Source organism: Scomber japonicus, chromosome 12 (genome assembly GCF_027409825.1).
Source record: "Scomber japonicus isolate fScoJap1 chromosome 12, fScoJap1.pri, whole genome shotgun sequence".
In the NCBI taxonomy this organism is placed as follows: domain Eukaryota; kingdom Metazoa; phylum Chordata; class Actinopteri; order Scombriformes; family Scombridae; genus Scomber; species Scomber japonicus.
The window spans coordinates 17,338,004-17,352,364 of NC_070589.1; the positions used below are offsets into that span (position 1 = coordinate 17,338,004).

Here is a 14,361-nt window from a genome sequence, read left to right on the forward strand (position 1 = left end):
TGTAACATATTTTTACCCGTATCTTTGATTTTTTTCGGTGTATTTTTTAACACAAATATTGGTCATGAAAGTTAGGAAATCAAACTTTAATATGTGTTGGAATTGACATTGAATACTGCTATACTGTATTTAATTATTTTAATTACTCTACTCTTGGCATTGACAATTTAAGGGAATACCATCAAATCAATATCCGCTTTATAGGCTGAAGTCATGATCATGCTTTAACCTGGTTTGCCACATTTCTACTCATTTCCACATTAATACTCCATACTTAATTATATTATTAGAATTCTAATTTCAAAACTGTATTCTGACATTGTTTTCTTGTGAACACTGTTGTATTGAGACTGCAATAAACATGCAACTTTCACATCTTTCACAGAGCTATGATAAGAGTCACTTCCTTTAGATTGTTGACACTGTTTAGATAACGATGTTATTTTTGCTAGTGTATAGTTGCCTTGAGGAGTTGCCTAACCCTAACCCTCGCTTGGGGCTGTCAGTGTTGCTATTGCCGCAGTACAAGAAGAGGAAAGTCATGTTCAGGAGCTGTAGTCTGTAAAGAGATAATTTTTCTCTCACAGTCAAGCAATAGATCACATTTAGGATTCAGCTGTGTTACATGAAACATGAGGAAACATGATAACACTGGTTTACAATGGTATCCACACACTAGGTCCTAAATGTTTTTGTGTGATTGCGGCAGCTGCTTAGTAAATAGGCTTCCTTGCTAAGCTGTGGCAGAGGAATACTTCATTGTAATCACATGCTGCCAAGACAAAACAATAAACCTACACAGGGCTATGAGGACACAGTTACTCACTTGGTGTGGGTAAGAGACTGCTCAAGGCATACATTAGCTTCAACTGTTATTGAGATAGACTTGAAAAAGTTCAAACCCATCCTTAAATGTATTTGCATTTTAAAAATGCTGCAGGAGACATTCAGGTGTTATGTGGAATGGAGCAGGTGGTCCCAAATGCTGGCTGAAGAAACTTCTTTATTAAGGCTCATGCAGGAAAAACAAGGCTGAGAGATCACAGCAAAACAAAGTGCAGCGCCAAGAGAGAAGAACTAAAACTGAACAAGCTAGTCTGGCTAACACCAGTCAGGCGAGGGGCCATTCATTTCCTAGTATTTGAGGTGGGATCAACGAATGTCGATCAAATGCTTCTGTACGCTACTGAGAGTGTCGCTCTACAACGTCTTGAGCCCGCCTCCCCGTTCTGTGATTGGTTCCCTATCTCAGGTGAAGATTTTGTCTTGGTGGCCATGCTAACTTTCAGAGCGAAGTGGAATCTCGCTGGAATGAGAGCATGGGTATACCCAGGCTATGAACAAACTGAACTAAACAGAACAATCTGAACTTCAAATATTGGGAATAATGGAGGGGACTTTTACAGAGAGAATGACATTCTATATTGAAAGTACATGATTGTTTTCTTCTCACCCAAGTTGATTTCGGATAGTGTGGGGTTCAATGGATCCAGTAATTTGTTCTGAGACAGAAATCAGAAAAGCCCAAATGAATGGCATTGTTCTTTGATGTAGAGAAAGTTTGTGATATGGTATGGAAAAAGGGATTAATAATTAAATGAGATAAAATGGGAAAAACAGGGAGATTTTTTCATCGGATTAAAAAAGTGTTTGATAGATATATTCAGGTTAAGATTGGAACAGAGCATTATCTTGTAGGTATAAGGAACTACTCAGGGCAGCATGACCGCAACGACAAAACTACTTTTGGGCCTTATTGAAAAAGAAAAGCATTTAACACATATTCAAGCGAGGATTCAGAGGAAGAAGCAGTTAGGGTGTTTGAGAAATGTTCATACTCATGGGGATTTAGTTATCAGTAGAAAAGACAAAGATAGTATTCACTAGAAAGACGATAAGAGAGGCTGGTGCAAAGATGTATGGGAAACAGTTAGAGCACAGAGGTATACAATTTTCAGTTTCTGGGAGTTTTATTTGATACAATATTGACCAGGAGTGATCAATATAAATAAGATTAGAAATAAATGCAACATGGCTCTAAATGTAATGAGATATCTGGCAGGGTCTAAATGGGGAGCAAGTAGAAGCGCTCTGAGTAATATTTATGTTACTTTAATAAGATCAGTGATTGATTATGGGAGTGTAGCCTAAAGGTCAACAGCAAACACATTACTAAAGAAGCTGCATACTAATATAAACTCAGGCACTGAGATTATGCTCTGGGGCTATTAAAACTTCACCAACTATAGCAATCCAAGTGGAAATGAGAGAAATACCAAAGAACCTAAGATACAAGCAGGTCATGACTGGGCAAGTCTACAAAAGCACAAGAAAGAAATCCGTCCAACTGTGAAGGCCCTTAAATTGTGCTGGGAAAGTTGGAAAGCAAAGGGATCATGTTTTGTTTGGGCAGCAAGTACAATGGCAAAAGATACAGTTCCACAGTACCTTGCCCAGTGACTCAGACATTGTTATTTCCCTTTGTGTCCTTAGATTTTTATATTCAAGAGAACAGAAGGAGAGATAAAGCAAAGTGAAACTGGGCAGATATAGTTGATGAAAGACTTTTGTTGTTCCAGATTTGAACACCGGAGACCTGTACTACGAAGCTGGATTTTCTCTTATCGAGGTAACTTCAGGGTTAACTCTGTCTCTGTTTTCTGTCCTACGACGCTGATTCACTTCTTGCCGGGGTAAATCACCATGGTAACTTATGCTAAACGGCTAACCTGTTCCGGAGCAGGTTATGTTGTAAAAATTGTAAAAACTGACCAAAATATATATTAAAAAAGAATCCTTGTGGCACATTAGGTATATTAGTCTGTATGTTATACAGTTGGTTTGACATCATTCACTCAAATAGTTGAAGCGCATAATAGGTTTGTATTTTGAATGTCAAATGAATGTTGAATATTAAACTAACTTAATGTCTCTTATGAGAGGAAGGGCACTGAGGAAGCGCTCTGCCCGAAACGTCTGTGCTGTAATAAAGTGAAATTGAGTAATCAGAGTGCTGTCCGTTAATATTGTCCGGAGAATTACTATTGTATAATCTCACGAATTTACACATTAACAGAGACGTCAATTTTCTGCCAGCATTCCCTCCTGGCTTTTGCTGTGGCAACAGTGTTGCTTTTGGCCTGGATGATGTGTTTGAATTCTTTATATTTTTGAAGAGTAATTGTCTGCTCCTCCATGGTAAAGTAGGCTGCTCTGCAGGGTTTCTCCATGTTCGTGATTGGTCAGACACTGCAAACACCTCCCCTTTATGTGAGCGCGCAGTGATCAAGATTGGAAAACCCTGGGTTCAATTACAGAGTTGATAACCAGCTTCGTAGTACCGGTTATCAGGATTGCGAATGTACCAGAGAGATATTTCCCCGGGTATGTTAATCCAGCTTCGTAGTACAGGCCTCGGATCACTTAACAATATATACAGTCGAGATGTTAGCTATTGTAATGGCATTGCAGTGGTTGGAATAAAATAAGCTATAAAAAAAAGGTCATTATCAGCAGTGGTATTTCTGCAGTCCATATAATCCCTAAGCAAGCTCTGAAACAGGTTAGAATTATGTAAATGGCTTCCAGTAAAGCTGAAGCTAAAGTGGAAGTATAAAGCAATATTATGACTGCATTGCAAAAGCATGCGGGTGAAGGAAACAAAGGAACGCCATCTATACAAATTGAAAGAAAAAGTGGGAGGAATGAAAATGAGTATTCAGATTGAACTTTCGAAAACATTATCCAAAACTATCCCAACCTTCTCCAGACTATTGAAAAACATTGTCCAAAACTAACAGGCTATTCCAAATGTAATTTATTTGCTGATGACAGTGATTGAAATCTTCACATATCCTGTTATGAGCCCTGCAGCAGTGTTTTAATAGTGAACTCTAGTCTGGTGAGAGTTCTTAAAGGATTAATGAGACTGCAGATGAATAAAAAAAGAAACAAAAGAGGATTTTCTCTGTAAATCAGTGAAAAGTTCTTACAGACTGCAGGCTGAGGGACAACTGGACGGCTGGGTAGAAGTTGACAAACTGGGCGTAATCTGATTACTGAATACATCTTTTGTCCTTTTGAAGCAATTTAAGTTCAACGTTAGGGCTCCTACAGCAGTCCTCAGATCTCATGAGCATTTGACATCATCAGGCACAGGGGAGAGCAGAGATATTTTTAGACCAGAAAAAAAAATAAACATGTCTCACTCCCACAGCTTTGACTATCCAAGCACATATCATACCCCAAACCTCCTCTCTCTCTCAAATGTAAATATATTTTCCATGGGAGTAAAAGTAAAAGTATACTGGCCAGCTTTCATTGACTGCAATAGAAACTGTGGGTGGTACTTGTTCTTAAAATTTACAGATTATCTCTTCCTTCAAACATTGAGTACACACATTATATATTTTCTTCCAAGCATGATTTGCTGCTCCTAATGATGTAAAAATCTAATCAAATTTTGCTCAACAAAATGTGAGTTTGTGCTCTGTGTTTCAGGCTCTGGTTAATCCCTCGTAACAGTCAGCTTTCCCTATTAGATTGCAAGGTTATAGGTTCAATGCTGTCTCGGGGCAGAACTCCTCGTAACAGTGCTCCTGGTGGTTTTTTGTGTCAGAGAAGTCAGTTTTCTCTCTGACCAACATTAAAACAATTTAAATCAATATAAATGTTCACTTGTAGGAAATAATTCCATTAAATTGTAGCTGTTGTATTTAATCTATTGGAGCTTTTTTTTTTATCTTACTTTTTAATCAATCAAAAATTGTGTTGAAACTGAACTATACTTTGTCTTGAACAATGGCAAAGCGGATTCTGAAACACAGTATACCTTTATCTTTCGTATGTGTATTACTCAAAGATGTCCTGCCAGTCTTCCTGATGTACAGTTGATAAATTGCTGCAGGAGAATTGTGGAGCATAGAGAAGTCTGGGGAGGACCTTTGTTTAAAGTGGTATGATTTCTCAAAACCAGGGTCAGTTTGTGCCAAGTTTCTAAATACACAAGAATGTCATCTGCATAGATAGATGTGAACACAACTGAAGCCAAGGTTTGTTTCCAAAGAGATGCAGCAAGGCAAATATTAAATAATAAAATATAGTATGTGCTACTATAAAACAATATGTAGTCAAACACTGACTGGAGGTATTAACTGAGTATTATAAGCAACAACTCACGTAAGTTCTTGTGATGTACTCGTCTTGGACACTAGATACAATTCCAATTTACAACTGATACCTAATATGTTTAGATGTGTGACAAGACCAAATTAAGTTTTCAATAAATTTTATTTTCATCCCATTTCCCCCAAATACATTACATACAAAAGGTGATCGGAATTGAACATTTCCTTGTGTCAAGACCGTAACATTTGCACAATAATAAATAAAAAACCATGTATAAATAAAAAAATAAATAAACAGGACATTATGTGCCAAAAAAATAAGGATTCTTCTGAATTGGCAGATGGCTTTCACAATGTTGGGTTTTTTGAAGACAAAACATGTACATAATACTTGCATTCCAGGTCACAGTTTTTAGGATACAACTCTGGGTCGAGAAAGCAATGTAAACCGATAAGGATTACAGTACAGTACAACAGAGTACAATGTTTTCTTTTTTCAATAGTAGATATTACTGGAATATACATTTATGATACCAGTTGTTCTAAAAGCTTATACCAGGTAGTGAGAGTGTAGTGCTATTGGACTTGCTTTTAAACTTGGCTCAAAGTACAAAAGTAAATCCAACCATTAAAACCCATCTCAAATCTTGTTTGTATCCAGCTAGACATTCACACAAGGGTTGTTATTGCACTATACAGACATCCCTCAAAAAGGCACTTTTATCCTCCCTCCCCACCCTCATTTTCCAACCAACAGTTTTGTTTACCAGCATGTAGCACACACAGACACCTACTGTATGTGAATTTAAAACAATAATTTTAAAAACCAACAAAGAAAATGCCTTTTGGTATTTGGTAGTTAAAAACAAATAAAACATAAGTGGTAGTAAAAGGTTTGCTTTCCAGATGAATTCAGAAAAAAAAAAAGTGCAAAATTGTGTTGCTCCCATAGCCCCTTTAGTATGTTGTGTACCACATCAGTGAAAATAGTTTCTAATAACTATCCAAAAAAACAAAACAAAAAAGTGATGTTGGAGCAGAAGAAGCAATGAATCTCGTAATTTTAGCATCACTATTATCAAATAAGGCCAGGAATGTTATTTGTGCATGTGAAGTCAAGTCAAGATCGTAGTGTGATCCTAAAGCTGGCTCATACTTTTTTTCAAAATGAGAAAAAAAAAAAAAAAAAAAAAAAAAAGAATGTGTGCACCATAATCCAAAGAGGCCAGAAACCAACCGAGGGTAGGAGGCACTCTCTCTAATCAAACTTCTGTTCTTCCCAAAGCATCTCTGCTGTAATATCACCGTTCCAGTGCAAATGAATGACACAAATGACCCCACTGCTAAAATACTTTTGGAAGACACATCTTTAAAAAAGAAAAAAAAAAAAAAAAAAGCATTCCAGCTGCAAGATTATCCTTGTTCTGTTGCAAGCAGATAGGACCAATTTTAGTGTTTAGATACCTTTGAGAAACCATGCCTGGGTTATTGGCTGTCAGGGGATACTGAAAGCTGCAGGGTTGGTTGGTGGCTTTGAAAAGATCCAGCCAAGAAGCAGTGATTTTGAATGAGTGAGGGAGGGTAATTAGGAGTCTGGGTGTTCATGTGGGCAACTGCCTGTGAGGGATCCATCATTTCAGGCCAGGTAGGTGTCTCTTATTTTAGGTATCAATACCTCCAGGTACCTTTGAGGCATAAGCTGGACAGGCACAAACCCTTGAGGCAGATGCTGCATTGGGCAACTTCCTGACTGCTTGATGTTTATCAAGGTCAATCAATTTGATAATCAGCTGCCTAAGCACCAGTTCAGACAACAGTATTGCTCAGAAGACTTGAGCAGCCTTCCATCCGTCATCTGGAGAGGTGTCAGCCCCTCGTGGCACTGCCTTGAGAAATTATATCAACCAGTCAGGCTGCCTAAGAAGAAGGTGGTAACCAGTCAGGTTGCCTGTAAGGCATCTGCCACTCAGGCAGCCTGGGAGGCACTGAGCTGTGCTTTCAGGCATCGGCATGGTGTTGGAGCAGCTGGACCACATATCGGAGTCTGTGTCGTAGCTCAGAGGTGCAGCCCATCTCATTTAGCATGCTGAGGAGGTAAGTGTAGGAGACGCGTTCCCGGCTGATGTAGGTGAGCAGGTACGAGTCATCAGATGACTTGCACAGGATGATCTTGGTATGATCGGTGTAGAAGTTAACCTGGAGTGGTATAAAAATAAGAGGACAGGATTTAAGATAAGGAGGGCCATAATCCAAGACATCCATTATCCAAAAGTGATTAGAATTGTATTGCAATTTAAAAACATCTTGCATGAAATTTATAGAACATGAATACAGAAATTATGAGTTTGTTCCAACCTGTAGAGTGCCATTGTTAAAGAGCATGACAAGTGCGTGGTCTGTCTTCACCCACTGGAGCAGTAGAGGAGGAGAACCTGAGACCTGCTCATCACAGTGAAGATCTCCACCCTGAGGAGACAGAACATTTAAGTTTAGATCAGATTTCAGTTTATATAGCTTTCTAACTGCTCTTGGACAACTTTGAAAATCATCTACAAAAAATAAATAAAACTCAACAACATACATGATCATCATTAAGTATTTGATTAATCAAACTAGTGTTGCAGCCTGCCAGCTAAAACAGTAAAACACTCCTCATACCTCCATAAGGTTCTGTTCCATGTAGTTGGCCATAAGCTCTACGATTTGTTTCTGGCTACGAAGCTGCTCAGGTAACGAGTTGGCAGGGAAAGTGAAGTGTTTGTTGTTGGTCAAGCAGTAGTGGACAGTTCTGTTTGGAGAGAGAAATATAATTAGAAATGTTTAATATCTTGATGAGTTAAAATCTTGAAGATACCCATAATAACAGTATTAAAATAAAAACATAATAATTACGAACTGCTACACTTATAAACCCAGTTTAGACAAATTACAAAATTCTTGGCTCATTCTAGTTGTGGCACAAGTGCCAAAAACCCTAATCCCTATGCACAATGAGTAAGTGTTTACATGACCCCTTTAACACGGTACTTACTTGCGTTGGTCACAGAGACTGAGATGTGTTCCCTCATTGAAGAGAACACCAATGCTTTGGTTCGAGAGTTGGTAGCCAAAACCATATTTGTTTGAATAGTCGACCCATTTAGTCACCCACAAGAAGGACTGTGGCCTGGACAAGCAGGGTGGGTTTCTAGTGGCTGGAAAGAAAAGAAAAAAAAGAGCAATTAGGGACTATAACAAGTTTCCAGCAATTCATATCAAAGAAAGACCATAGTTGAAAATAAAAGTAATGTTTACAGTTCTAAAAACTCTGCAAGTCAGCATTTTACTGAAAATGTTAGGGAAGCTATAAGCTTAAGGTGCTCCAGGCTAAATGAGTCAGCAGAATTCAAGAGCATTTTAAGAAATGGCTGAGACAATCAAAAGACCTGGCTGATTAATCTTAAGTGATTCTTTATCATTCCCAATTCAGTACAACAAAACAAATGTGGTTCATGTTGGGGGAAGCTGCATTTATCTGCCATGCCGTTGTAGTGCTCTGCATAATTAAATTACTTTTTAGGACAAAAATACTTTTCCAGTCTAATATCTCAGTCTGCTCTGGGCTGTCTTACCTGCAGGCATGTTAGCCAAACAGTTGTTGAGAATTTTCATGGCTGATTCAGCCACAGCAGCTGGGGTCAGGACATCTTCACATGCTGGAGAGAAAAACACACAACAAGTCAAACACTGGTCGTAAAAGGCAAGTGAATTTTATTATACATCATAAAAATATATCTATTCAAGAGAGGCATTGTAAACTTACGCTCAGTGCTGCTGGCCATGGTGCCCTTGAAGGAGCGTGAGATGGACTTCCTAGATTCCTCCTCAGCTGGAGTCTGTTCCAAAGGCACGGAGCTGACCAGCTGACCAGTGGGAGATTGCACCTGAGGAGCAGCAACAATTTTAGAATATTAATGTCAACAGAAAGATCACAAGTTGTTTTAAAAATGCACAACACCCAAAGATGACTTGTCAAAAAAAAAAAAAAAAAAAAAAAAAAAACAACGAACCACAGAACTAAAAATATAACCTCTTGCACATTTGTTTAGTACTTGTAAGACTAAAAACACTCAACACACTTGCATTCTACAGCTTAGTGTTCAGCGTCATTGGTTTTGGATGTTCTCATCAGGTGCATCTTACTGCAAGTGCATGTCGTATGAAACTACTTTTAGCACCACAGTTTCCTTCTGTGTGCTTGCAAGCTTGATGCAAGATTCTTATGTCATGTTTCCCCCCCGCTGCCCAAGTAGTTTTATTTAGCCTGACAGTAATGTTTGGTATGTCTTTATGTAAATATATCTACCAAAAAAAAAAAAAGAAAAAAAAAAGTAAGCAGGTACTTTTGACTTCTGTGTGGTGGAGAAAGAAAAGAAAAAAAAAAAAAAACACAAACTAGCATGAGTGTAGCATATTGTCCTTGACTACAACCTGGTTTCTCAGAACAGGCTCATTATCAACACTCCAAAGAGCAAACAATACACTTCCCATTTGGCTATATAAATAGTAACTACACCAGCCTGATTAAGGATTGGTCATATAAGCTTCCTGCTGTTGTGAAATTTAGTCTCAGCTCTGGTCATAAAATCACAATAGTTTCGGAATGAATACAGGGGTTTGTTGAAAAGAAAAAGTGGAAAAAATAAGGGTGGATTTTGCAAGGTATGAAATAATTCATCATCAAAACACAAAAACTGGTCAATATATCTGAATCAACGTCAGTTCCTCTAATTATCAATAGCTACAACAAACAGGCCGTGTCACATTTATTTTCTGAATTTGACCAGTCAGAGGACTGCTGGGACAGTGTCGCATCTTTCAGTGGGATTTCAAAGCTCGCAGCTACAGAACAAACACTTTGAATCCTTTTTGAAAGAAGGGAAACAATTCCTTTGCATGTCTGTTAAGAGTAATGCGCTGTTCAACTACAGTAATATGGCTGCTCCATATTCAGCTTGTGAGATGACATTCATAGCTGGTATTTATAAAGATAGTTTTATAGTTTGGATGAAATGCTGCAAAAAGGTGCATCCCTAGGTCTGTCATGGTGAGTATTTGCCGTGGGTCTGTGTACGTCTGTTATCCTTGCAGATTTGAAACCGAAGTTGTGGGACAGCTGAAATTACCCCATTTTTGTTTGCAGTAAAAAAACAAAAACAAAGCTAACATTGGAAAGTAGAAAAAAACAAAAACAAACAGTAAACGTACCTCATTGGGTCCCACTGTTTTATAGCTGATCTGCCGGTTGATGGAACACTTAACAATGCCCGACACCAGCTTGGAAATGTCTTTGTCGTCTTTCTCCTCACATGGAATCTTCTCCACTGCAACGGCAAGAATTTTTGTATTGTTGTCACAACCGTTATCTTTAACAACGGAAGCTTTAAAAACTTCTTGGAAAGACTTAAGGGAAACTCAAATAGTTTTGGTTTAAACATTAGTCTCATTTTCTCATGAGAACATGAGACTATCAAGATGCTGCATAACCAACCAGATGACAATAGATAACCTAATCCTTACAGTGTGTCATTCACTGACTGCTGTTTACCTTTTGCCTTCTTCTTGCCAAAGAGACTCTTGGCCATTTTAGTGAAGAATTTCTTGGCAGGGCTAGGAGGATGGAGCTCTGGCACCATCACACAGCTGCTGGGAGGAAGTTTGTCAGGAGTGAAACCCTAAAAAAGGAAGAAGAGGAAGAAAGCATGAAAACAAGAAGATGAGGGTGATACAAGATGAAAGGAGACGGTCCTGAAAAGGGCAACAGCAATCTAATCTAGATAACAGCAAACAATCTTAACACTAAAAAAAAGAAGCTTATTTTTGCATACTTTGGTGAAGAATTCATGGTTGAGAATCTGGTCTAGGGTCAGTCTGTCACTGGGGTTTTTCTGCAGGATGCCTGAGATGAGTTTCTGTGCAGTGGGGGAAAGCGTGGAGGGCAGGTTGTACCGAACTTCCTTGATGCACTTGTAGGTCTCCTTTAGGTCAAGAGTCTCAAAGGGAGGGTTGCCACACATCAGCGTGTACCTGGAAGGGTGAAACCAAGGCAACCTATTATTTACTTAAGCAACAAAACCAAAACCATTATCCCACTGATTAAGTAAGTAAAACACCCTCATTTTGCTATTAACTGAGAACAGTCATTAATGTTCTTGCCTGCTAAAAGACATTTACTTAATATTCTTCACTTACATAAAACCCTGGATGTAACCTTTTACCCTTTAAAAAGATAAAACTTTAACCTCCAAAATACACAAGTGCTATTTTATGCATGACTGCACAAAGCAACAAACTTTGGGTTAAAATTAGCACAACACTCACATGACACATCCGAGGGACCAAACATCAGACTCTGTGCCGTGGCCCTGTCGGTTGAGCACCTCAGGGGCCAAGTAGTTGGGAGTCCCACAGATTGTTCTATGGAAGATGAGTAAAAAGATAAATTTAATCTCAAAGTACTAATTTCTGTCATTTGTGTTCAGTAGTAGGTCATGCAGGCTATGAAGTGGTGGCAGTGCTAGAAACATTTTTTATGCTGTACTCATTGGTCTGGTATTCCACAGGAAGATGTTGTCAAACAGGTATTGAAACTGAACGCTCTCAGCGCTAAAGTCAACTGCCACTTGGAAACTGGTTTAGTTAGGTTCTTTCTGAGCCGACAGCAGTGGGAGGAAATGCGCTTAGTAACTGACGTAATGGTTTTAGGTTTATGTGCATTATGCAAACCTAGACCTGGATGTTGTGTTTATGTACAGGGGCCCCTTCTCGAGTAGCAAAAAAACAAGGATATTGTTCCCACTTATTTAAAAAAAATAGCTGGCCGACATTATTAGATATATACCTACAGAGAAAAACAAAAAGTAAAAAACACTAACTTTTTCCTCTGTTCGACTGTCTCCAGTTTAGCAGCGAGGCCAAAGTCTCCCAGCCGCAGCTCCATGTTCTCATTGACAAAGAAGTTGCCTGAAAGAGACAAAAACATTCGTCCAGTCAGCATTCCACACATAACATGTGTCTGCCCAAAGTCACAGCAGATTCCTGGGATGCTTTTGTGTTCGTATGCCACGTTGCAGTCACATGCTCACGTACCTAGTTTGAGATCTCTGTGCAGGATTCCTCTGCTGTGGAGGTACTTGAGGCCGGATATGATCTGTTTGAGGTAATATCGTACTTCTGGCTCTGTGAGTGTGTGTCTTGCCTTCCAAATGTGTGCCAAGGACTGCAGAGACAGAGCAATGAGTGAACTGTCAACCCTAAATCCGTCAAAGGGACTGTAAAACACTGTTGCGCACACACACACACACACACACAACACATGTACACACAGACAGTCAGATCAGATGATGCATCATGCATGCGAGGGCCTGGGAATTTACATCAGTAGTGCTTCAACTCTTTGGAGTGGAACCTTCACCAATGGTAAAAAGGAAATGGAAATGACTATAGTCTGTACGGTGTACTGCACCACTGTAGGACAATACAATACATAAAAGCCAAGCTGCATAGACGCAAGCAAACCCCATACACACAGTGCAAACTATTTTAGAGATTTCTGAATTCTCACCTTCCGACTGCAGAGCTCAAGGAATATGTAGATGTTCTCTTGATCCTCAAAATGATGAGAGAATTTCACCACATGCTTGTGGGACAGGGTTTTGTGAAGCTCGATCTCATTTGTAATCTGTCAAGATGACATTTCATTTGTAAGCATATTTCAATCTTAACATAATCCAAATATTGTGTTCGGGTTATGCAACTGCCTCTCTGCAAAACACAAAAGATATAGATGAACATATACCTTGTCCCTTTGGTGTGGTTTGGACACCCTGCTCTGTGGAATCACCTTCACAGCGTACATTTTGTTGTTGGAGAGGTCTGTCATCTCATAGCATCGAGCAAAGCCACCCTTGGGGAGGGACAAACATGATCAGTTGACAGAGCAGCAGGTAGAAAACCTGCAATGACCATACATAAATTGCCTAACAACAGCACGGTTTAGTTTTAATTTTATTAAGGACCAGTGGCTGGACAGCAGACAATTGGTTCAGCCATGATTTAGCCAATTCTGTAAGCCTGGCGTGACTAACAGGAGCAGAAATGACCAATACAGGATTTAACATCATTATTTATATATAAAAGGGTTGAATCTATTCAATTACATCATCATTTCATAATCAACATGGTCTAAATCAGTTGATCAACACCCTTTGTTGCCTTTAGACTCTCTTATAGGCTTCTAAGACCCATCATCATCATCATCCCCAAATACCATGTCTACTGCTGTTTGTTCATGCATTTTTCTCTGCTCATTGGTAGCTTTAGATGTAATCAACACTATAAGCTTTGAGGACATGAGGGATGAGGTAGACAGAGCTGCTGCATTCATTAACCGTGAAATTGACGGAGACGTTCCCAGCTCTGCGGCAGGCAGCAGAGAAAAAGACTTGGCTTTCTGCCCGACGCAGCGTATCGATGACGAGCAACATGTTGATACAGTTGCTCCATTCATACAGGGAAAATACTGTGTCGGAAATCATTACGGTTTCGTTATTGTCAGGGAGAGGAGTCACGAGAAAGTCAGGGTTTCTTTTGGTTGAACATTCGACTGAGAGATCTTTATAATGCCACTAAATAATAATATGAATTGTTATTATTCTAAAAAGATCTTATCAGCAGGTGTTGCCAATCATCATGTATGAGCATGAGAGCTGGGCACACCTTGCGCCTGATTGATTCGGCTATGACGCGCACAGGGTAGGGAAATTTGTCACATCCTCCACGAGGTCATTCAGTATTCCCGCATTAGTAACACACCTGGAACATAACTGATGGGGAATTTTAATTATCCCTATATTAGGTAAAAAAAAGATTATACATCCATCTGTCGCCTCAGATCTAACGTCTGAAAACAGTCAAGATACCGGTATGGGAGCCAGACAAGCACACGTATGATTAAAAAATAAATAAAAAATCATTGTACCTTTCCCAAAAGCTTCCCTTTACTGTAGGATCGTCCAGTCTTGGAGTCTGTCACGACCTGGGCCAACTCTGGTTTGATTTGTTCGGGTTTATTCCTGCTCGTTTTCACCGGGGCAGAGGACTGTTGGGGTCCACGCTCCGGAACAGGCTTAAATAAATCCGCATTCATGGTGTGGCACGAAATACGCTGCGCCGCGGTGAAACAACCGGTATCCAT

The 14,361-nt window shown here is 39.3% G+C and overlaps 1 protein-coding gene across 1 annotated transcript; it reads right to left on the minus strand.

Annotated features, from left to right (window-relative positions):
* Positions 1–6,503: 6,503 nt before the first annotated feature.
* On the minus strand, positions 6,504–14,361 carry plk3 (polo-like kinase 3 (Drosophila)). Its single transcript, XM_053329696.1, has 15 exons — positions 14,146–14,361; positions 12,964–13,071; positions 12,730–12,846; positions 12,255–12,384; positions 12,041–12,128; positions 11,487–11,582; positions 10,994–11,192; positions 10,714–10,840; positions 10,374–10,489; positions 8,929–9,049; positions 8,738–8,821; positions 8,158–8,320; positions 7,785–7,914; positions 7,482–7,592; positions 6,504–7,322 (listed from the first exon to the last, which is right to left on the minus strand). Exons 1-15 carry the CDS (start codon positions 14,359–14,361, stop codon positions 7,125–7,127), a joined length of 2,004 nt encoding a protein of 667 aa, XP_053185671.1. The 3' UTR covers positions 6,504–7,124.